At 43.0% G+C, this 24,300-nt stretch overlaps 2 protein-coding genes across 16 annotated transcripts in view; one reads left to right on the top strand and one right to left on the bottom strand.

Moving 5' to 3' along the window:
• The window catches only part of LOC127913975 (Golgi-associated RAB2B interactor protein 3-like), a 40,717-nt gene extending 16,666 nt beyond the window's left edge, over nucleotides 1–24,051 (bottom strand). Inside the window, exon 1 of the mRNA XM_052488195.1 lies at nucleotides 19,792–24,051. Within this exon, the coding sequence (XP_052344155.1) occupies nucleotides 19,792–19,865 (74 nt within the window). The 5' untranslated portion in view covers nucleotides 19,866–24,051. The remainder of the gene's footprint in view (nucleotides 1–19,791) is intronic.
• Nucleotides 1–24,300, top strand: part of LOC118363380 (uncharacterized) — a 160,060-nt gene that overhangs the window by 84,790 nt on the left and 50,970 nt on the right. For 5 of the 15 annotated variants that reach the window (XM_052488191.1, XM_052488189.1, XM_052488182.1 and 2 more), the window contains one exon: nucleotides 7,616–7,870. The exons of 3 other annotated variants lie outside the window; for them this stretch is intronic. In XM_052488191.1, coding sequence (XP_052344151.1) covers nucleotides 7,616–7,870 — 255 coding nt within the window. Of the gene's footprint in view, nucleotides 1–6,114; nucleotides 6,254–6,550; nucleotides 6,890–7,615; nucleotides 7,871–24,300 lie in introns of those variants that run through there. 7 more of the 15 variants (XM_052488190.1, XM_052488181.1, XM_052488188.1 and 4 more) reach the window with 4 other exon arrangements.

Here is a 24,300-nt window from a genome sequence, read left to right as displayed (position 1 = left end):
GGGGCGGCAGGGTAGCCTAGTGGTTAGAGCGTTGGACTAGTAACCGAAAGGTTGCAAGTTCAAATCCCTGAGCTGACAAGGTACAAATCTGTCGTTCTGCCCCTGAACACTGTTCCTAGGCCGTCATTGAAAATAAGAATTTGCCTGGTTAAATAAAGGTAAAAAAAAAAAAAAAAAATGGCTATAAATTATCATCCAGCTTTGTCTCCTAAACTATGTTCCTATCTCACTCTTAGTACCACTCAGGACCAAAAACAAAACCTCATCCACTAGCATATATCAAATACACCCCTCCTGGACTGGCACATTTACTGGCACACAGACATTGTGGAGCCAAGAGATAATTGGTTCCACCTCAATCATCCCTTCACATGGTTTAAAATATATGTTTACATATGAAGACAAGCTTGACCTCTCCCCTCTCTGCGGCCCAAGTAACTGAACCCAGGACAGAGAAAGGATAACTGCAAATGGCCACCACTATAGTACAACAAGATACATTCTAAATGAGAAGTAACTCACAAGCATATAATGAAAATAAAACATTTTATCTATGTTACCCAACTATTCTGATTAATCCCCAACAAGTAACAGTAGTATCAGTGGTAACAGTGGTAACAGTTTTAACAGTGGTAACAGTGGTAACAGTGGTAACAGTTTTAACAGTGGTAACAGTAGTATCAGTGGTAACAGTGGTAACAGTGGTAACAGTTTTAACAGTGGTAACAGTAGTAACAGTAGTATCAGTGGTAACAGTGGTAACAGTTTTAACAGTGGTAACAGTAGTAACAGTGGTAACAGTAGTAACAGTGGTAACAGTAGTAACAGTGGTAACAGTGCTAACAGTGGTAACAGTTTTAACAGTGGTAACAGTAGTAACAGTAGTATCAGTGGTAACAGTTTTAACAGTGGTAACAGTAGTAACAATGGTAACAGGTGGAAAAAAGGCTACCTAAATATGATCCCCAATTAGAGACAATGATTACCAGCTGCCTCTAATTGGGAATCATACAAATCACCAACATAGAAATAATAACCTAGAACCTCACATAGTAATAATAAACTAGACTACCCCCAGTCACCTTACCTACTACACCTTAGAGAAACAATGGCTCTTTATGGTCAGGGCGTGACAGTACCCCCCCAAAGGTGCGGACTCCGCCGCAAAAACCTGAAAAAAATGGGGAGGGTAGGGTGGGTGATTAGTGTCAGTGGTGGCTCCAGGTGCGGGGCGAAGTACCCACTCCGCTCGCAGATCGCCAGCACCGGTGGCGGCTCTGGTGCGGGAAGAAGAACCCGCTCATCCCGTGGATCCACCAGCATGGGTGGCGGCTCTGGTGCGGGCCGAAGAACCCGCTCATTCCAGCCATGGACCCGGGCTGAACACTGTGCCTGGACTGGACCTCGGTGTCAAGGAAGGCTCTTGCCATGGAGTGGGACTGGACGCCGTATCTGGACTGAGCACCGGCGCAGAAGACGACTCCGGCCATGGAACAGGACTGCACAGTGTTTGGACTGGACACCGGCGCAGAGGAAGGCTCCTGCCATGGAACGGAACTGGACGATGTGTCTAGAACCATCACTGGAGGTTCCGGATCGTGACCGTTGCTGGAGGTTCCGGGATGCAAACCGTCGCTGGAGGTTCCGGACTGCAAACCGTCGCTGGAGGTTCCGGAATGAAGACCGTCGCTGGAGGCTCTGGACTGGGAACCGTTGTTGGAGGTTCCGGGCTGCAGACCGTCGCTGAAGGCTCTGGACTGTGAACCCTCGCTGGAGGCTCTGGACTGTGAACCCTCGCTGGAGGCTCTGGACTGTGAACCCTCGCTGGAGGCTCTGGACTGGGAACCGTCGCTGGAGGCTCTGGACTGTGGACCGTCGCAGGAGGTTCCGGACTGTGAATACGCACTGGAGGCCTTGTGCGTGGAGCCGGTACAGGTGGCACCGGATTGGTGACACGCACTTTAGGGTGAGTGCATGGAGCTAGCACAGGACGTACCGGACTGGAGAGGTGCACTGGAGGCCTGATCCGTGGAGCCGACACAGGTGGTATCGGACAGGTGAGGCGCACTGGAGGCCTGATGCGTGGGGCCGGTACAGGTGGCACCGGACTGGTGACACACACCTCAGGGCGGGTGCGAGGATCTGGCACAGGATGTACCTGACTGGGAAGGCGTACTGGAGGCCTAGTGCGTGAAGCTAGCACAGGGTGTACTGCGCTGTGGAGGCATACTGGAGACCTGGTGCGTATAGCCGGCATCAATTGTACTGGTTCGATGACCCACTGCGTCGCACGGCAAGTACGAGGAGCTGGCTCAGGACGTACAGGGCACAAATGGTACCAGACAAATGAAACACTCAAGGTGAGTTTGGAGAGCTGGCACAGCACGTACAGGGCTGGGAAGGCGTACTGGAGACCTGATGCGTGGAGCCGGCACAGATTTTACCAGACTGATAGCACGCTCCTCAGGACGAGTACGGAGAGCTGACTCAGGTGGCATTATAACACGCTCCTTAGGGCAAACCCCGGCGTCATCACTGTCCTCCCTTCTCTCCTTGCGTCTGCCACCACGGAAGGCGATCCTGTCCTGCCAGGATTTCCTCCCAAGTCCAGGATCCCTTCGCATCCAATATCTCCTCCCAACTCCTCCCGAATAAAATAAAATGTGTCACGTGCCAAATACAACAGGTATTTCACCTTACTGTGAAATTCTTACTTACAAACAATTATTAACCAACAATGCAGTTCAAGATAGAGTTAATATAATATTATATATTTGCCTTTTTGCCCGCAGTGCTGCGTTGTGCCCATCTCCCTGAGTGTGCTGCCAATTTTAAGCATCTCTCACTCACATGGCTCTACGTCACATGATCACGTCTTTCTCACAGGCGACAGTCGTGGCCAAACGTTTTGAGAATGACACAAATATTAATTTCCACAAAGTTTGCTAATTCAGTATCTTTAGATATTATTATCAGATGTTACTCTGGAATACTGAAGTATAATTACAAGCATTTCATAAGTGTCAAAGGCTTTTATTGACAATTACATGAAGTTGATGCAAAAAGTCAATATTTGCAGTGTTGACCCTTCTTTTTCAAGACCTCTGCAATCCGCCCTGGAATGCTGTCAATTAACTTATGGGCCACATCCTGAGTGATGGCAGCCCATTCTTGCATAATCAATGCTTGGAGTTTGTCAGAATTTGTGGGTTTTTGTTTGTCCACCCACCTCTTGAGGATTGACCACAAATTCTCAATGGGATTAAGGTCTGTGGACTTTCCTGGCCATGGACCCAAAATATCGATGTTTTGTTCCTCGAGCCACTTAGTTATCACTTTTGCCTTATGGCAAGGTGCTCCATCATGCTGGAAAAGGCATTTTTCGTCACCAAACTGCTCCTGGATGGTTGGGAGAAGTTGCTCTCGGGGGATGTGTTGGTACCATTCTTTATTCATGGCTGTGATCTTAGACAAAATTGTAAGTGAGCCCACTCCCTTGGTTGAGAAGCAACCCCACACATGAATGGTCTCAGGATGCTTTACTGTTGGCATGACACAGGACTGATGGTAGCGCTTACCTTATCTTCTCCGGGCAAGCTTTTTTCCGGATGCCCCAACCATTCAGAAAGGGGTTTCATCAGAGAAAATTACTTTACCCCAGTCCTCTCCAGTCCAATCCATGTACCTTTTGCAGAATATCAGTCTGTCCCTGATGTTTTTCGTGGAGAGAAGTGGCTTCTTTGCTGCCCTTCTTGACACCAGGCCATCCTCCAAAAGTCTTCTCCTCACTGTGTGTGCAGATGCACTCACACCTGCCTGCTGACATTCCTGAGCAAGCTCTGTACTGGTGGTGCCCCGATCCCGCAGCTGAATCAACTTTAGGAGACGGTCCTGGCGCTTGCTGGACTTTTTGGGTGCCCTGAAGCCTTCTTCACAACAATTGAACCGCTCTCCTTGAAGTTCTTGATGATGCAATAAATGGTTGAATTAAGTGCAATCTTACTGACAGCAATATCCTTGCCTGTGAAGCCCTTTTTGTGCAAAGCAATGATGACGGCACGTTTTTCCTTGCAGGTAACCATGTTTGACAGGACAGAAGAAGAACAATGATTCCAAGCACCACCCTCCTTTTGAAGCTTCCAGTCTGTTATTTCGATCTCAATCAGCATGACAGAGTGATCTGAAGCCTTGTCCTCATCAACACTCACACCTGTGTTAACGAGAGAATCACTGACATGATGCCAGCTGGTCCTTTTGTGGCAGGGCTGAAATGCAGTGGAAATGTTTTTGGGGATTCGGTTAATTTGCATGGCAAAGAGGGACTTTGCAATTAATTTAAATTAATCTGATCACTCTTCATAACATTCTGGAGTATATGCAAATTGCCATCATACAAACTGAGGCAGCAGACTTTGTGAAAATAAAATTTGTGTCATTCTCAAAACTTTTGGACAAGACTGTACAAGGGAAGACAGACACCAACTGCGTGCGTCCTTATCCAATTCCGAGGTGCATATTGAGGATATTGGAAGAACTGTCCAAAATAACTTTTTTTCAGCCAGCAAGATGAGTAGTAGGCCTAACGAAAAGCAAAACCACTAGCCTATATCAATCTACTATCCCCCACAGTACAAAAGTCGACCTATTCTAATCTGTGCGAGAAATAAATATCCCAAACATAGTCTGGTACATTTGTGGGGTGACTTCCTCTCAGTACTGAGCTTCCTCTCAGTACTGGGCTTCCTCTCAGTACTGGGCTTCCTCTCAGTACCGGGCTTCCCTCAGTACCAGGCTGCTTCTGTCCCGAGCTGCCCCTCAGTCCCGGGCTGCCCCTCTGTCCCGGGCTGCCCCTCTGTCCTGAGATGCCCCTCTGTCCTGAGCTGCCCCTCTGTCCCGAGCTGCCCCTCTGTCCCGAGCTGCCCCTCTGTCCCGAGATGCCCCTCTGTCCCGAGATGCCCCTCTGTCCCGAGATGCCCCTCTGTCCTGAGATGCCCCTCTGTCCTGAGATGCCCCTCTGTCCTGAGATGCCCCTCTGTCCTGAGATGCCCCTCTGTCCCGAGCTGCCCCTCTGTCACGAGCTGCTCCTCAGTTATGTGGGGATCTGGGTGAGGACTATTAGGCCATGGTCGGCGGAGAAGGTGGATTATCCCAGGACGCGAAGGGGAGGAACTAGGACATTTATGGAGTGGGGTCCACGTCCCGAGCCAGAACCGTCACCATGGACAGACGCCCACCCGGACCCTCCCTATGCTCTTGAGGTGCGTCCGGGAGTCCGCACCTTAGGGGGTTCTGTCACGCCTTGGTCATTGTATTTTGTGTTTTTGGTATATGTTTGGGTAGGCCAGGGTGTGACATGGGTTTATATGTTGTGTTTCATATTGGGGTTTGTATTAATTGGGATTGTGTATGATTAGGGGTGTGTCTAGTTAGGCTTGGCTGCCTAAGGCGATTCTCAATTGGAGTCAGGTGATTCTTGTTGTCTCGGATTGGGAACCGTATTTAGGTAGCCTGAGTGCGCTTTGTATTTGGTGGGTGTTTGTTCATGTCTCTGTGTTGTAGTCACCAGATAGGCTGTAATTAGTTTCACGTTTTGTTTGTTGTTTTCGTATTTCAGTTATTTCATGTACCGTTTTCGTTCATTAAAGTCATGAGTAACCTACATGCTGCATTTCGGTCTGACTCTCTTCTTACAACAGACGAACGTCGTTACAGAAAGAGCCTACTTATTGTGAAGAAGGAAGTAGTGTCTTCATGTCAGTGTTGGACAGCAGGGTGTGAGAGCTGACCACTGCCCTGACACAACGGATGAGGTGTTATATTCTCAGGCGCAAACATCTCTTCTTCACACTCAAAAGAAGCCTCACTTATCACATACTGTGTTTGACATCTTAACTAAATCCATCACACATGAGACATGAAGCCATTCTGGTGGTTTGTATAATGATTAAGTGAGACTATGATGGGGCTCTTCCTCTTTCCTCTGAGTCAGAACCTATGAATTAGGGTCAAAGTTATACTTCTTCTTTTGCTTGTCACAAACTGGTTGAGGTCTTCTGAGTGGCAGGAACAGCTATTTCTCATATTTCCTTGCATTGGTTTTGTTTGTGCCGTAAAACACAAATTCAGCTCTGAATAGAAAATAGAGGACTTTTTTGAAGTACCAAAGTTAATTTGATAAACTGAGACCCTGCATTGTAAAGAGACATGGAGGCTGTTTTAGGACTGTTGGTGATCTCAGCAGGAGTGTCTCATGGTAAGAAACATCTTTATATGTGTTGCTTTCCCTCTTCTTTTATGCAGAATATAATATCAGGAGTCTTCTATACATGTAGCAGAAATGACGGATGGTGATAGACAATATTCAGAACACGGTAGAACACAGTTGTCCCATGATAATGATCACTGACTTAATGATCCCTATCACGATGATGCTGTTGGTTTGGTTGTACTGTTAGTCACTTATATCATCATCTGTAAAATGATACATGACATGACATGTGTTAGAACAGTGATAGTCACTACAGTGTCTGTTTTTCTTCTTGATCTTCAGGCTTGGAGACTTCCTGTGATGCTATACAGAATGGATCTCAGTGTTATGGAGCTCTGGGAGGAACTGTCTATCTCCAGCTGGTGACTGATGCCACGAGGTATGATGAACTCTCATTTTGGAAAGGCTCAACTGGTGCTAAAACAGAGATACTCAAAATGAAGAAGGACAAATGGTTAATAAAATACACCCCCATTGAAGACAGAGTACACTTCTTTATAAACAATGGGACATTGAGGTTAAATAACACAAGAAGGAATGATTCTGGTGAATACCTGCTCGAAAAATATAATTCAGAAGGGAAATTATCAGGGACCAGAGAACTACAACTGTTCATCAAAGGTAAATAACTAACTTGCCAGATAATAACTTGCAAAATAATGATTACAAATGATAACTTTGACAAGCTATTGCTCTGGATAAACTACAAATATGTGACTACCTAATAATACAAATAATGAGAAATGCATTTTATGTGTAACCATGGAGTCATTTTTATTTTCATATGTCACGACCTCCTCTGAAGTTGGTGCCTCTCCTTGTTCGGGCGGTGTTCGGCGCTCGTCGTCACCGGCTTTCTAGCTGCCACCGATCCATGTTTCTGTTTTCCATTTGTTATGTCTTGAGTGTACACACCTGGTTCCCATTAAGTTATTATTAGGTCCCGATTTCTCCCTCTGGTTCCCATTATGTATTGTGCGTGATTGTTCCTGTTATGTGTTATTGTTGCGTGTTAGGATTTCTTACTCGTACATGGATTTATTGTACTGTTATTTTTCCAGAGTAAAGTGCGTTATATTTACTCAGTTCTGTTTCCTGCGCTTGACTCCTTCCTTACCTATACACCACTGACGCTGACATCACAGTCTACTGAAAATACATAGTCATAACCACATCCATCAACATTAAATCATCTGTATTTCAAATAACCAACAGTCATTGTGTGTCATGAATCTGCAGCTCCTGTTGACTACAGTAGTTTATGTGGCTTTCAAGAAGAATGGCTGGTGTTGTGTTCTAATGTGTTTTTCCCTCTTACTACAGTTACATATCCTCCTTCCCCCACAGCTCCAGTGTCCAGTCCTCAGCTGTCCTCTGAGTGTCTGTCTCATGGAGAGATGAGGGTGTCCTGCTCCTCTGAGGGGGATGGTCCCCAGTACAGCTGGACTCTGGATGGACAGACACTGAGCAACACTGATGCCCCTCCTGATAATAAGACAAACACCATCACTCTGAAGAAAGGCCTGTCAGGAAATCTCACCTGTACGGTCAGAAACTACATCAATAGTGATACTGTCAGCAGGAGAATCTCACACTGTCCAGGTAATCTACTGTTCAATTTACTTTGTTAAAAATACATTCTGATCAACAATATCAATGATTAATGATGATTATAATGATCAATGAGAAATAATATCAATAAGAATTGACCTGTTTCGAAACAGCACTATCCATTTGCCAGTATTTACATGTAATTCAGATACGAATGTGATTACTGTTGTTTGGATTGCCTACAGGGCTGATATATGTTAACTGCACCTTATCCAACGGGACAAAGATATCAGAGTGGGTGAATGCCACTGTGACTGAGGCCCCCACCAGTAAAACCTCCACTGGTAAGGGATAATGTTGATATTGATGATGATGATGATTATTATTATTATTATGATTGGAGAATGAAATATCTCAGATTTTTTATATTTATAAAGAGTTGCTAAAGTGCCAAAATGCAGCATTTTGACGTGTCCCTCTGTCACCCTCTGTGACCTCTCGGAACATTTTAACCCATTTAATCCCAAAATGTGTTCACCATTATGGTAAAGCCTTATTTTGTTGCTTTGCCAAAGTAATTTCTGGTGATTTGTCTTTATTTCATGTGATTGTTAAAAACATTTTTTTAACCTTTATTTAATTAGGCAAGTCAGTTAAGAACAAATTCTTATTTACAATGACGGCCTACCAAAAGGCAAAAAGGCCTCCTGCGGGGACGGGGGCCTGGGGTTAAAATTAATACAAATATACAATATAAATAAAGGACAAAACACATCACAACAAGAGAGACAACACAACACTACATGAAGGGAGACCTATGACAACAATATAGCAAGTGTTGTGTCTTTGGTTATGCCGGATTAATTGCTATGACATGCTATTCTATAAAATAATTTCTCCGTAATTAATATCAGCCGATTGAGCTAATCATGTAAATGTAATTAACTAGAGAGTCGGGCACAACAAAATAATATTTCTACAGCTGTTATCTTCAGAATAAACTCTTAAAGATTTAGTAATATTTTACATCAATAGCAAGTCAACATTAATCATCATCTTACTTCAGTCTCATAATCTGAAAGTTGTAAATTCTTGGTTATCTTCAAGAACCCTGGCTAACAATTTGAATCAGCAATACAACATTGGGTTTAATTATGTATTTACTAAATACATTTACATTTAAGTCATTTAGCAGACGCTCTTATCCAGAGCGACTTACAACATTTACATTACATTTACATTTAAGTCATTTAGCAGACGCTCTTATCCAGAGCGACTTACAACATTTACATTACATTTACATTTAAGTCATTTAGCAGACGCTCTTATCCAGAGCGACTTACAAATTGGTGCATTCACCTTATGACATCCAGTGGAACAGCCACTTTACAATAGTGCATCTAAATCTTAAAAGGGGGGTGAGAAGGATTACTTATCCTATCCTAGGTATTCCTTAAAGAGGTGGGGTTTCAGGTGTCTCCGGAAGGTGGTGATTGACTCCGCTGTCCTGGCGTCGTGAGGGAGTTTGTTCCACCATTGGGGGCCAGAGCAGCGAACAGTTTTGACTGGGCTGAGCGGGAACTGTACTTCCTCAGTGGTAGGGAGGCGAGCAGGCCAGAGGTGGATGAACGCAGTGCCCTTGTTTGGGTGTAGGGCCTGATCAGAGCCTGGAGGTACTGAGGTGCCGTTCCCCTCACAGCTCCGTAGGCAAGCACCATGGTCTTGTAGCGGATGCGAGCTTCACCTGGAAGCCAGTGGAGAGAGCGGAGGAGCGGGGTGACGTGAGAGAACTTGGGAAGGTTGAACACCAGACGGGCTGCGGTGTTCTGGATGAGTTGTAGGGGTTTACAAATTGGTGCATTCACCTTATGACATCACCTAACTAATCACACAGAATTACACATACACAAAGAATGAATTATACCTGGATAATTCTTTACGTCATAGGAAAACATTCCTAGCGGGCGGAACAGATATGACAGCTTGTTACACAAAAGAAAAGGGTCTGGTTTGAGTGAAAGAGCGGGAGACTGGAACAAAGGCGAAGCTGTGCTATCGTAAATACAGTATCTTATGCCTTTTGGAAAAGGAAAATGCAATAAATATTTACTCTGAGCTGCGCTTCAGTAGGTTGGTGGTAGATGGAAGACCGTGTTGCCAAACCGAGTCCTCTGCCCTTTGAAGAAGGTCTCTGGTGGTCACTTGGATAAGTTGTAGTAAGTTGTAGTAACGTCGTTGTGTGGTAGATGGGATACTCTGTCTGTTCCTTTGCAGCTGCGGTCGCTAACTCAACGGCTAGGAGGTATCACTTCTGTCCTGAATAAGAGTTCAACGTTCATACCATTCGCAACCAAAGCTCATGCTGATGTTGGCTTCGTTCTGTAGTTTTATCTGAACCATTCTGACATAGGATCGTCATCTTACCTCATCGGAACAGATAGTTATGTTGTAGTCAAGAGCTTATATAGGACGGAAGAGGGGTGTGTGTGAAAAGTTTACAACCTCTGTCTCTTCACCACTGAGTGAGCAGCCCTAACTTATGAAAACCCACATCTCACATTTTAGAAGCTAAAATCACATTTCATCCCATCACAAATAATTTCATATTCAAACATTTAAATTGAACAACAATTCCATGTGAATCTGATAACTCTGATGTAAAGACTTTCCACTGTGGAGTTTATGTCATCTTATCATTGAGGAGCATCCCAGGGATGTGTGTGCTTTGGGGACTTTTTAAAGAATGTGACTGGCAGAACCGATGTTGTATCTGGAGGATGTGGGCTGCTGTATATATCTCAGATAAACAGGAGTGAGGCCTAAGAGGGTTTTATAAATGAGCATCAACCAGTGGGTCTTGAGAGATACCCAGTTTACAGAGGTGACCAGTCTACAGAGGAGTATAGAGTGCAGTGATGTGTCCTATAAGGAGCATTGGTGGCAAATCTGATGGCCAAATGGTAAAGAACATCTAGCCACTCGAGAGATTAGTGATTAATTTTCAGGTTACACTACCCAAAAGGGACTAATTTCACAGAACGACCCTCTTGAAGTAGCAGCATCATAGCATTTGGCACATCTCAACTCAGATATGTGATTCCTTTAAATGTTTTATTGCCACCAGGGTTTATATATGTTAACTGTATTAATTGTTATTTATTAGGGATCCCCATTAGCTGTTGCCAGGACAACAGCTTTTTTTTCTTGAGTCCAAACACATTAAGGAACAAAAGATAAACAGCAAGTCATATAACATTACTACACCACTACATATCTGCAATACAAAATGTAGAATAAGACCATACAACAATATTACAATGTACGTGTGTGTAGAGTGCATGTGCTAGCGTTTGTGTGCGTATGTGTTTGTCTGTACCTGTGTCTCTTACAGTAGCCACAGTTCCATAAGGTGTATTTTTCTTTATCTGATTCCACTGCTTGCTTCAGTTACCTTATGATGTGGAATAGAGTTCCATGTAGTCATGGCTTTACGTAGTACTGTGCGCCTAACATAGTCTGTTCTGGACTTGGGAAGAGACCTCTGGTGGCATGTCTTGTGGGGTATGCATGGGTGTCCGAGCTGTGTGCTATTAGTTTAATAACCTGTCTAGGACTGAACCCCGTTCCGCTAGTGGAACCCCCTGCAACAGCCAGGGAAAGTGCAGGGCGCCAAATTCAAATCAACAAAAATCTCATAATTAAAATTCCTCAAGCATACAAGTATTGTACACCATTTTTAAGATAAAATTCGTGTTAATCCAGCCACAGTGTCTGATTTCAAAAAGGATTTACAGCGAAAGCACCACAAACGATTATATTAGGTCACCACCAAGTCACAGAAAAACACAGCCATTTTTCCAACCAAAGAGAGCAGTCACAAAAAGCAGAAATAGAGATAAAACGAATCACTTACCTATGATGATCTTCATCAGATGACACTCATATGACTTCATGTTACACAATACATGTATGTGTTGTTTGATAAAGTTCATTTTATATGAAAAAATCTGAGTTTACATTGGCTCGTTACGTTCAGTAGTTATAAAACATGCGGTGATTGTGTAGAGAGCCACATATATTTACAGAAATAATCATAATAAACTTTGATAAAGATACGACTATTATACATGGAACTTTAGATAAACTTCTCCTTAATGCAACCGCTGTGTCAGATTTAAAAAAACTTTACGGAAAAAGCAAACCATGCAATAATCTGAGTACAGCCTTTAGACAACAAAGCAGCACAGATCACAGACATATTGGGTAGTCAATACAGAAATAGCATTTTAAATATTCACTTACCTTTGATTATCTTCATCAGAATGCACTCCCAGGAATCCCAGTTCCACCATAAATGCTTGATTTGTTCGATAATGTCCATCAGTTATGTCCAAATATCTTATTTTGTTAGGGCGTTTGATAAACAAATCCAAAAGCTCGTTCAGGTCGCGCCCGAACGTCGGACGAAAAGTTCAAAAGTTCAGTTACAGCCCATAGAAACATGCCAAACCAAGTATGGAATCAATCTTTAGGATGTTTTTAACATAAAACTTCATTACTTTTCCAACTGGACAATTCCTTTGTCTGTACAAATGAAGTGGAGTGAATGAAGTGGAATGTAGCTACCTTTCACGTGAGCATGCCAGACCGAGGCTGCGGCACTCTGCCAGACCACTACCTCAAAGAACCCTTATGAGCCCCTCCTTTAGATTATAATCCTCAAAACAGGTTCTAAATACTGTTGACATCTAGTGGAAGCCTTGGGAAGTGAAACATAACTAATATCACACGGTATCTTCAATGGGGGCTGAGGTGATAAACTACAAACCTCAGATTTCCCACTTCCTGCTTGGATTTTTTTCTCAGATTTTTGCCTGCCGTATCAAATCGAATGTCTTTATATAGCCCTTCGTACATCAGCTGATATCTCAAAGTGCTGTACAGAAACCCAGCCTAAAACCCCAAACAGCAAGCAATGCAGGTCTAGAAGCACGGTGGCTAGGAAAAACTCCCTAGAAAGGCCAAAACCTAGGAAGAAACCTAGAGAGGAACCAGGCTATGTGGGGTGGCCAGTCCTCTTCTGGCTGTGCCGGGTAGAGATTATAACAGAACATGGCCAAGATGTTCAAATGTTCATGAGTGACCAGCATGGTCCAATAATAATAAGGCAGAACAGTTGAAACTGGAGCAGCAGCACGGCCAGGTGGACTGGGGACAGCAAGGAGTCATCATGTCAGGTAGTCCTGAGGCACGGTCCTAGGGCTCAGGTCCGTATACAAAAAGGTGGTAGTCAGTCGGTCAGTCAGACAATCCAATCCGCCAATAGATCTCCAGCGGAGAAAGGCCACGAAGAACGGAGAGGTGTAGTCCAGGGACGCGATGAGTGGATCCGATCCTGGGTAAACTCTCTTAGGCTACAAAACACACGTTTAACGGCAACAAAACAAACGGAATAGAGAAGCTTCGGAACTGAGGGTTGAACACATCCTCATGCACGTCTCCATCACAACCCCTGAGTTCTGTTATGCTCACAGACATCATTCAAACAGTTTTAGAAACTTCAGAGTGTTTCCTATCCAGATTCTCTAATTATATGCATATTCTAGGTTTTACGGCTGAGTAGCAGGCAGCTTAATTTGGGCACGTTTTTCATCCAAGCTACCCAATACTGCCCCCTACCCCAAAGAAGTTAAACAGCTTGTCAACACTCCTTACAAAAACAGGTAGTGATGAAGTAAATATCTCCTCCACTTTGAGCCATGAGAGATTGACATGCATATTATTAATGTTAGTTTTAAATTTACATTTAAGGGCCAGACAATCCAATGTTACTTCAAGCAGTTTTAGTCGCCTCAATTTACTCAATTTGCACACTATTCATTGCAAGATTTAGTTGAGGTTTAGTGAATGATTTGTCCCAAATACAATGCTTTTAGTTTTTGAAATATTTAGGACAAACGTATTCCTTGCCAACCATTCTGAAACTAACTGCAACTTTTTGTTAATTGTTGCAGTCATTTCAATCGATGTAGTAACTGACGTGGATATAGTGTTGAGTCATCCGCATTGGCTATTTGAGCCAGTAAATGTTTTTTTCACAAATCTTCTTTTTTTTATACTATGGGTAGCGGAATAACTTTTGCTTCTCTCCAGGCCTGAGGGAACACACTTTCTAGTAGGCTTAGATTAACAATATGTCAAATAGGAGAGGCAATATTGTTCGCTATTATCCTCAGTCATTTTCCATCCAAGTTGTCAGACCCCGGTGGCTTGTCATTTACATTTACATTACATTTAAGTCATTTAGCAGACGCTCTTATCCAGAGCGACTTACAAATTGATAGACAACAATCATTTTTTCACCTCTTCCACACTCACTTTACGGAATTCAAAATTACAATGCTTGTCTTTCATAATTTGTTCAGTTATGCTTGGATGTGTAGTGTTGGCATTTGTTGCTGGCATGTCATGCATAAGTTTGCTAATCTTGCCAATTAAGAAATCATTAAAGTAGTTGGCAATATAAGTGGGTTTTGTGATGAATGAGCCTTCTGATTCAATGAATGTTGGAGCTGAGTTCGCCTTTTTTGCCCAAAATGTCATTTAAGGTGTTCCAAAGGTTATTACTATCAATGTTTATGTCATATATATTTGTTTCATTGTATAGATTCTTCTTATTTTTATTCCGTTTTTTCACATAACTTCTCAATTTGCAGTACGTTTGCCAACTGTGCTGCCAGACTTATTTGCCATTCCTTTTGCAACATCTGTCTCAGCCATACCATTTTTAAATTTCTCGCCAATCCAAGGAGATTTAACATTTCTTCAGTCATTTTCTTAATGGGTGCATGCATCGTAACTGGAATAAGCAATTTCATAACTGTGACAAGTGCAGTATCCGGTTGCTCCTCATTGCACCACAGACCAGCAAATCTTTTTTACATCATCAACATAAGAATCACTACAATACTTATCGTATGACCTCTTATACCCTATATTAGGCCCATAATTTGGAACTTTGGTTTTCCGATATGTGGCTTACTATATTGTGATCACTACATGCAATGGATTTTGAAACTGCTTTAAAGCGAATTTCTGCTAATTTAGTAAAAATGTGATACATGATGATGAATTAATTCCTGTGCTGTTTATAGATATACCTTAATGCAACCGCTGTGTCTGATTTCCAAAAAACTTTACGGAATAAGCAAACCATGCAATAATCTGAGACAGCGCTCAGAAAAATAGTCAAAATAGCCGCCGTGTTGGTGTCAACATAAACAAGAATTTACATGATAAATATTCCCTTACCTTTGATGATCTTCATCAGAAAGCCTCCCAGGAATCCCAGGTCCACAATAAATGTTTGTTTTGTTCGAGAATGTCCGTTATTGATGTCCAAATACCTCCTTTTTTTTGCGTGTTTGGTATACATATCCAAACGCTCATTCTGGTCAGCGTTACGTCAGACAAAAACTTTAAAAAGTTATATTACAGGTCGAAGAAATATTTCAAACTAGGTACAGAATCAATCATTAGGATGTTTTTAACATATACATTTACATTTACATATAGCTTCAATAAAGTTCCAACCGGAGTATTCCTTTGTGTCTTGATGAGCAATGGAACGCAAGTGGATAGCATGAGGAATGCGCGTGATCAGAAAATAGCTGACTGCCAGTCACCTGATACATTCTGCTCTCATTCAGTCCCACAACACAGTAGAAGTCTCATTCAAATTTCTATAAAATGTTGACATCGGAAGTGCAACATCATTAATATCTCAAGGGGATTTCAATGGGAACTGTGGTGAATTCATACCAAGCTCAGATTTCTCACTTCCTATTTTGATTTCTCCTCAGGATTTTGCCTGCCATATGAGTTCTGTTATACTCACAGACATCATTCAAACAGTTTTAGAAACTTTAGAGTGTTTTTTATCCAATAATAATATTAATGATATGCATATATTTGCAACTGAGACTGAGCAGCAGGCCGTTTACTTTGGGCACCTTATTCATCCAAGCTACTCAATACTGAACCCCAGCCATAAGAAGTTAACCTGTTGCGACGAGGAATCCCGTATCCGGGAGCGTAATTATAGCCTCAAGCTCATTACCATAACGCAACGTTAACTATTCATGAAAATTGCAAATGAAATGAAATAAATATATTGGCTCACAAGCTTAGCCTTTTGTTAACAACACTGTCATCTCAGATTTTCAAAAAATGCTTTTCAACCATAGCTACACAAGCATTTTTGTAAGAGTATTGATAGCTAGCATAGCATTAAGCCTAGCATTCAGCAGGCAACATTTTCACAAAAACAAGAAAAAGCATTCAAATAAAATAATTTACCTTTGAAGAACTTCGGATGTTTTCAATGAGGAGACTCTCAGTTAGATAGCAAATGTTCAGTTTTTCCAAAAAGATTATTTGTGTAGGAGAAATCGCTCCGTTTTGTTCATCACGTTTGGCTAAGAAAAAACCCCGAACATTCAGTCATTACAACGCAAACTTTTTTCCAAATTAACTCCATAATATCGACAGAAACATGGCAAACGTTGTTTAGAATCAATCCTCAAGGTGTTTTTCACATATCTATTCGATGATAAGTCACTCGTGGCAGTTTGGTTTCTCCTCTGTTCAAAATGGAAAAACGCACGCACCTGGAGATTACGCAATAGTTTCGACAGAGGACACCGAGCGGACACCTGGTAAATGTAGTCTCTTATGGTCAATTTTCCAATGATATGCCTACAAATACGTCACAATGCTGCAAACACCTTGGGGAAACGACAGAAAGTGTAGGCTCTCTCCTTGCGCATTCACAGCCATATAAGGAGACATTGGAACACAGCTCCTCAAAAATCTGGCTCACTTCCTGTATGAAATTTCATCTTGGTTTCACCTGTAGCATTAGTTCTGTGGCAATCACAGACAATATCTTTGCAGTTTTGGAAACGTCAGAGTGTTTTCTTTCCAAAGCTGTCAATTATATGCATAGTCGAACATCTTTTCGTGACAAAATGTCTTCTTTAAAACGGGAACGTTTTTCATACAAAAATGAAATACTGCCCCCAGAGGTTCAAGAGGTTAACTACCCTGGTAACCTGAACCAGGTTGCAGGCGCTAGTTACAGTTTGAAGATTTTGTGGGGAACTTGTTGAAAGCCAGCCAATATTGAAATCACCCAGAAAATATACCTCTCTGTTGATATCACATACATTATCAAGCCAGATTGCAAGATGACGCCGACAGACATGGCAGCTCTGCTTCTAGCTCCTAAGCAACTCTGCAGTATTTAGTTTTTTTGTGTGCTATTTCTTATTTTATTAGCCTATAACTTTTTTGTGTCATTTCATACAGCCGGAAAAAAACTTTGCATATCAGAGAGGCGGTAAATCATCAGCAGGATGATCAGGAATTTCCCAAATTGGATCCTTTATTTTTTAATCCAGGGTAATTGAACTTATCCCAGATGCTGCAACAAGAAGATGCCGATGGTGAAGAGGTATTCGGAGTGGACTTCTAGTTCGACTCAGGAGGCTTGCAAACCATTCCCTGCTTCCGAGTATTTTACCTCCTAATGTTCAGTCTCTGAACAATAAAGTAGACGAGCTCAGGTCGAGGATCTCCTTTCAGAGAGACATCAGGGACCATAACATACTCTGTTTCACAGAATCATTGCTCTCTCTGGATATACTGTCCCCGTCCATACAGCCAGCTGGGTTCTCAGTACATTGCGCATACAGGGTAAAATAACTCTCCGGGAAGAAGAAATGCAGTGGTGTATGTTTCATGATTTACTACTCATGGTGTGATTCTGATAATGTAGAAAAAGTAATTTTGTTCACCCGACCTAGTATACCTCACAATAAAATGCAGACCGTATTACCTCCCAAGATAATTATCTTCGGTTATAGTCACAGCCGTGAATATTCCCATTCAAGCCGATACCATGATGGCCCTAAAGGAACTACACAAGACTTTTTGCAAACTGGAAACCACATGTCCTGAGGCCGCATTTATTGTAGCTGGGGATTTTACGAATGCAAATTTGAGGAAAACGCAATCGAAGTTCTTTCAACACACTGACTGTAGTACTTTCGCTGCTAAAACACTCAACCACTGTTATTCTCCCTTATGGGATGCCTACAAGGCCCTCCCCCAACCTCCCTTAACCTCTCTGGGATATGTGGGACACTAGCGTCCCACCTGGCCAAAAGCCAGTGAAAATGCAGAGCGCCAAATTCAAATCTAACTTTCATGAAATCACACATGCAAGATAGCAAATTAAAGCGTCACTTGATGTGAATCCAGCCAACATGTCAAGTTTCAAAAAGGCTTCTCGGCGAAAGCAAACGATGCTATTATCTGAGGATAGCACCCCAGTAAACAAAGAGAGAGAAGCATATTTCAACCCTGCAGGCCCGACACAAAACGCAGAAATAAAAATATAATTCATGCCTTACCTTTGACGAGCTTCTTTTGTTGGCACTCCAATATGTCCCATAAACATCACAAATGGTCATTTTGTTCAATTAATTCCGTCGATATATATCCAACATGTCAATTTATTTGGCGCGTTTGATCCAGAAAAACACAGGTTCCAACTTGACTACAAAATATCTCAAAAGTTACCTTGCCAAAACATTTCAAACTATTTTTGTAATACAACTTTAGGTAATCAATAGAATTGAAGACGGGATGATCTGTGTTCAATTCAGGAGGAAAACAAACTGTAGCTAGCTTTCTGATCACGCGCCTCTAACAGTACACTTCAAGTGACCCTCGATCTGAACAGTACTACTTCTTCATTACACAAAGGAAAAACCTCAACCAATTTCTAAAGACTGTTGACTTCCAGCGGAAGCGATAGGAACTGCAAGAAGGTCCCTTAGAAATCTGGATTCCCAATGAAATCCCATTGAAAAGAGAGTGACCTCAAAAGAAAAAATATGAATGGTTTGTCCTCATGGGTTTCGCCTGCTAAATAAGTTATGTTATACTCACAGACATGATTCAAACAGTTTTAGAAACTTCAGAGTGTTTTCTAATAATATGCATATCTTATCTTCTGGGGATGAGTAGCAGGCAGTTGAACTTGGGCATGCTTTTCATTCAAAATTCCGATTGCTGCACCCTATCCTAGAGAAGTTAACAAACTATAGTTTTGGCAAGTCGGTTAGGACATCTACTTTGTGCATGACAAGTCATTTTTCCAACAATAGTTTACATACAGATTATTTCACTCTTTTACAATTCCAATGGGTCAGACGTTTACGTACACTAAGTTGACTGTGCCTTTAAACAACTTGGAAAATTCCAATGTCATGGCTTTAGAAGCTGATAGGCTAACTGACATAATTTGAGTCAATTGGAGGTGTACCTGTGGATGTATTTCAAGGCCTACCTTCAAACTCAGTGCTTCTTTGCTTCATGAGAAAATCAAAATAAATCAGCCAAGACCTCAGAAAAAGTTTTAGACCTCCACAAGTGTGGTTCATTTTTGGGAGCAATTTCCAAATGCTGAAGGTACCACGTTCATCTGTACAAACAATAGTACTCAAGTATAAACACCATGGGACCACGCAGCCGTCATACCGCTGTAACGATTTTCTTCATCTGATGAGGAAAGATCGGACCAAAACGCAGCATAGTAAGTGTCCATTTTTTAATGAAAGATAACTGAACACCGAATACAAAATAACCAAAGCGAAACAACGAAAATCGAAACAGTCCTATCAGGTGACAAATCACAAAACAGGAAACAACTACCCACAAATACCAGGTGGGAACAGGTTACCTAACTATGGTTCTCAATCAGGAACCGGACAGGAGGGAGACTGTCGGCTCCGGACAGGAGGGAGACTCTGGAGGTGCTGGACAGGCGGGAGAACCTGGAGGAAGGAGACGGAGAGACAGCCTGGTGCGTGGGGCTGCCACAGGACCCACCAGGATGGGGAGACCTACAGGAGGCCTGGTGCGTGGAGGAGGCACCGGATGGTCCGGGCTGTGGGGGAGCACTGGAGCTCTGGTGCATATCACTCGCACCTCTCCCTTAGGCTCAGTGCCCACATTCACCCGTCACGGGCGGAGCGCAGGCATAGGGCAAACTGCACCCTCCCAGCGCTCCGGAGACACAGCACGCAAAGCCGGCGCAGGATACCCTGGGCCAAAATGGCGTACCGGAGACGAAATACGCTGAGCTGGCAAAACACGCCCTGGCTGGATGCCCCCTCTCTCATGGCACTTGCGGGGGGCTGGCCTATAGCGCTCCGGGCTATGAGCTTCCACTGGCGACACCGTGCGCTTCACTGCATAACACGGTGCTTGAACAGAATTACGCTTCTTCCGGTAAGCATGGGGAGTTGGCTCAGGTCTATCGCCTGACTCCGCCAATCTCCCCGTGTGCCTCTCGTGCTTGTTGCGCTGCCTTTCCTCATATCGCCGCCGCTCAGCTTTAGCTGCCTCCAGTTCTTCTTTGAGGCGGCGATATTCCCCAGCCTGACTCCAGGGTCCCCTACCGTTTAGTATCTCCTCCCAAGTCCAGGAGTCCAGAACCCTCTGCCCTTTGTTACCACGCTGCTTGGTCCGTTGGTGGTGGGTAGTTCTGTAACGATCTTATTCATCTGATGAGGAGTAGGAAAGATCGGACCAAAACGCAACGTGGTAAGTGTCCATTTTAATGAAAGATGACTGAACACAAAGTGAAACAACGAAAATCAAAACAGTCCTATCAGGTGACAAAACACAAAACAGGAAACAACTACCCACAAACACCAGGTGGGAACAGGCTACCCAAGTATGGTTCTCAATCAGAGACAACGAATGACAGCTGCCTCTGATTGAGAACCATACCAGGCCAAACACAGAAATACAAAACATAGAACAAAACAGAACAAAACATAGAATGCCCACCCCAACTCACGCCCTGACCAAACCAGAGACATAGAAATGGAACTAAGGTGAGGATGTGACAACCGCTCAGGAAGGAGACGCATTCTGTCTTCTAGAGATGAACATACTTTGGTGCGAAAAGTGCAAATCAATCCCAGAACAACAGCAAGGGACCTTGTGAAGATGCTGGAGGAAACTGGTACAAAAGTATCCATATCCAGAGTAAAACAAGTCCTATATCAACATAACATGAAACGCCGCTCAGCAAGGAAGAAGCCACTGCTCCAAAACCGCCATAAAAAAGCCGGACTACGGTTTGCAACTGCACATGGGGACAAAGATCGTACTTTTTGTTGAAATGCCTTCTGGTCTGAGGAAACAAAAATAGAACTGTTTGGCCATAATGACCATCTTTATGTTTGGAGGCTTGCAAGCTGAAGAACACCATCCCAACCTTGAAGCACGGGGGTGGCAGCATTATGTTGTGGGAGTGCTTTGCTGCAGGAGTGACTGGTGCACTTCACAAAATAGATGACATCATGAGGGAGGAAAATTAAGTGGATATATTGAAGCAACATCTCAAGACATCAGTCTGGAATTTAAAGCTTGGTTGCAAATGGGTCTTCCAAACGCACAATAGCCCTAAGCATACTTCCAAAGTTGTGGCAAAATGGCTTAAGAACAACAAAGTCAAGGTATTGGAGTGGCCATCACAAAGCCCTGACCTCAAACCTTTTGAACATTTGTGGGCAGAACTGAAAAAGCGTGTGCGAGCATGGAGGCCGACAAACCTGACTCAGTTACACCAGCTCTGTCAGGAGGAATGGGCCAAAATTCACCCAACAGTTTGTGGGAATCTTGTGGAAGGCTCCCTGAAAGGTTTGACCCAAGAAAAACTATTTAAAGGCAATGCTACCAAATACCAATTGAGTGTATGTCAACTTCTGAACTCCTGGGAATGTGATGAAAGAACGAAATGCTGAAATAAATCATTCTCTCGACTATTATTCTGACATTTCACATTCTTAAAATAAAGTGGTGATCCTAACTGACCTAAAACAGGGAATTTTTACTGGGATTAAATGTTGGGAATTGTGAAAACCCGAGTTGAATGTATTTGGCTAAGGTGTATGTAAACTTCCGAATTCAACTGTAGACGCGGACACTGTGAATGACTTAATCAGGAAGTGTATAGGTGATTTTGTTCCAACTGTGACTATTAAAACCTACCCAAACCAGAAACCTTGGATAGATGGCAGCATCCGTTCAAAACTGAAAGCGCGAACAACTGCATTTAACCATTTCAAGGTGACTGGGAATATGGTTGAATACCAGCAGTGTAATTATTCCCTCCGTAAAGCAATCAAATTGGCAAAACGTCAGTACAGGGGATGCCAACCCAGACGGCCTAGCAGCTTCCTCAGAGCATGCGCAGACCAGCTGGCTTGAGTATTTACAGACATATTCAATCTCTCCCTATCCAAGTCAGCTGTCCCCACTTGCTTCAAGATGTCCACCATTGCTCCTGTACACAAGAAAGTAAAGGTAACAGAACTAAATGACTACCACCCCTTAGCACTCACTCATTAAGTGATTGAAGAGGCTAGTTAAGGATCAAATGATCTCTACCTTACACCCTAGACCCACTTGAATTTGCATAGATCGACAGACAATGCAATTGCCATCACACTGCACACTGCCCTATCCCTGGACTTCAGGGAACAGCAGTGGGTTGCATGCCCCTATCCACATCGACAGGACCGCAGTGGAGAAGGTGAAAGGCTTCAAGTTCATCGGCGTACACATCACTGACAATCTGAAATTGTCCACCCACACAGACAGTGTGGTGAAGAAGGCACAACTCTACAAAACAGGTGCACCAAGAGAGAGACTGAAAAACAGCTTCTATCTCAAGACCATCAGACTGTTAAATAGCCATCACTAGCCGACTACCACCCGGATGCTCAACTGAATATATGTATATACTGTATTCTATTCTTATGTATTTTAGTCAATGCCACTCTGACATTGCTCGTCCTAATATTTATATATTTCCTATTTCCATTATTTTAGATATGTGTGTATTGTTAGATACTACTGCACTATTGGCACTAGGAACACAAGCATTTCACTAAACCCGCAATAACATCTGCTAAATATGTGTATGTGACTAATAAAATTTGATTTGATTTCACACATATTATCTAGATAGTGACTGTTAGGACTTGGTGGTCAGTAGCAGCTTCCCACAAGAATGGAATTTAGGTTAGGCAGATTAACCTGTAGCCATATTATTTCCACAGTATTTAATATGAGATTTTTTATAAGCTTTAAAGGAATGTGGTTCTGAATATAGACTGCAACACCACCCCATTGATATTTCTGTCCATTATGTAGATGTTATAACCATGTATTGCTGTATTATCAAAAAATGATCTAAGTGAGTTTCAGAATATGTATGTAATCTGTTACTAGCAAGTTTTTGATTTCATGAACCTTGTTTCTTAGGCTACATATAGTGCATTGGAAAGTATTCCAACCCCATTACGTTTTCCACATTATGTTACGTTACAGCCTTATTCTAAAATGGATACGATCGTTTTCCCCCCCTCATCAATCTACACACACCATAATGACAAAGCAAAAACAGGTATTTATTATATTTACATTCAGACCTTTTACTCAGAACTTTGTTGAAGCACCCTTGGCAGCGATTACAGCCTCAAGTATTCTTGGGTATGACGCTACAAGCTTGGCACACCTGTATTTGGGGAGTTTCTCCCATTCAACTCTGCAGATCCTCTCAAGCTCTGTCAGGTTGTATGGGGAGCATCGCTGCAGAGCTATTTTGAGGTCTCTCCAGAAACATTTGATCGGGTTCAAGTCCGGGCTCTGCCTGAGCCACTCAAAGATTTTTGGAGACTGTCCTGAAGCCACTCCTGCGTTGTCTAGGCTGTGTGCTTAGGGTTGTTGTCCTGTTAGAAGGTGAACCTTCGCCCGAGTCTGAGGACCTGAGCGCTCTGGAGCAGGTTTTCACCAAGGATCGGTCTGTACTTTGTGTATTCTAGACATGATGCTTGGCATTCAGGCCAAAGAGTAGAATCTTTGTTTCATCAGACCAGAGAATCTTGTTTCTCATGGTCTGAAAGTCTTCAGGTGCCTTTTGACAAACTCCAAGCAGGCTGTGATGTTCCTGTGGCTATCATGTGCATTTTACTGAGGATTGGCTTCCGTCTGGCCACTCTACCATAAAGGCCTTATTGGTGGAGTGCTGCAGAAATGGTTGTCCTTCTGGAAAGTTCTTCCATCTCCACAGAGGAACTCTGGAGCTCTTTCAGTGACAGTTTGGTTCTTGGTCACCTCCCTGACCAAGGCTCTACTCCCCCCGATTGATCTGTTTGGCCAGGTGGCCAGCTCTAGGAAGTCCTTAAATGCTGCAGAAATGTTTTAGTACCCTTCCCCAGATCTGTGCCTCAGCATAATCCTGTCTCAGAGCTCTACGGACAATTCCTTCGACCTCATGGTTTTGGTTTTGCTCTGACATTCACTGTCAACTGTGGGACCTTATATAGAATGGA

This window comes from Oncorhynchus keta, chromosome 30 (genome assembly GCF_023373465.1).
Source record: "Oncorhynchus keta strain PuntledgeMale-10-30-2019 chromosome 30, Oket_V2, whole genome shotgun sequence".
In the NCBI taxonomy this organism is placed as follows: Eukaryota; Metazoa; Chordata; class Actinopteri; order Salmoniformes; family Salmonidae; genus Oncorhynchus; species Oncorhynchus keta.
This window is presented reverse-complemented; position numbering and strand designations above follow the sequence as displayed.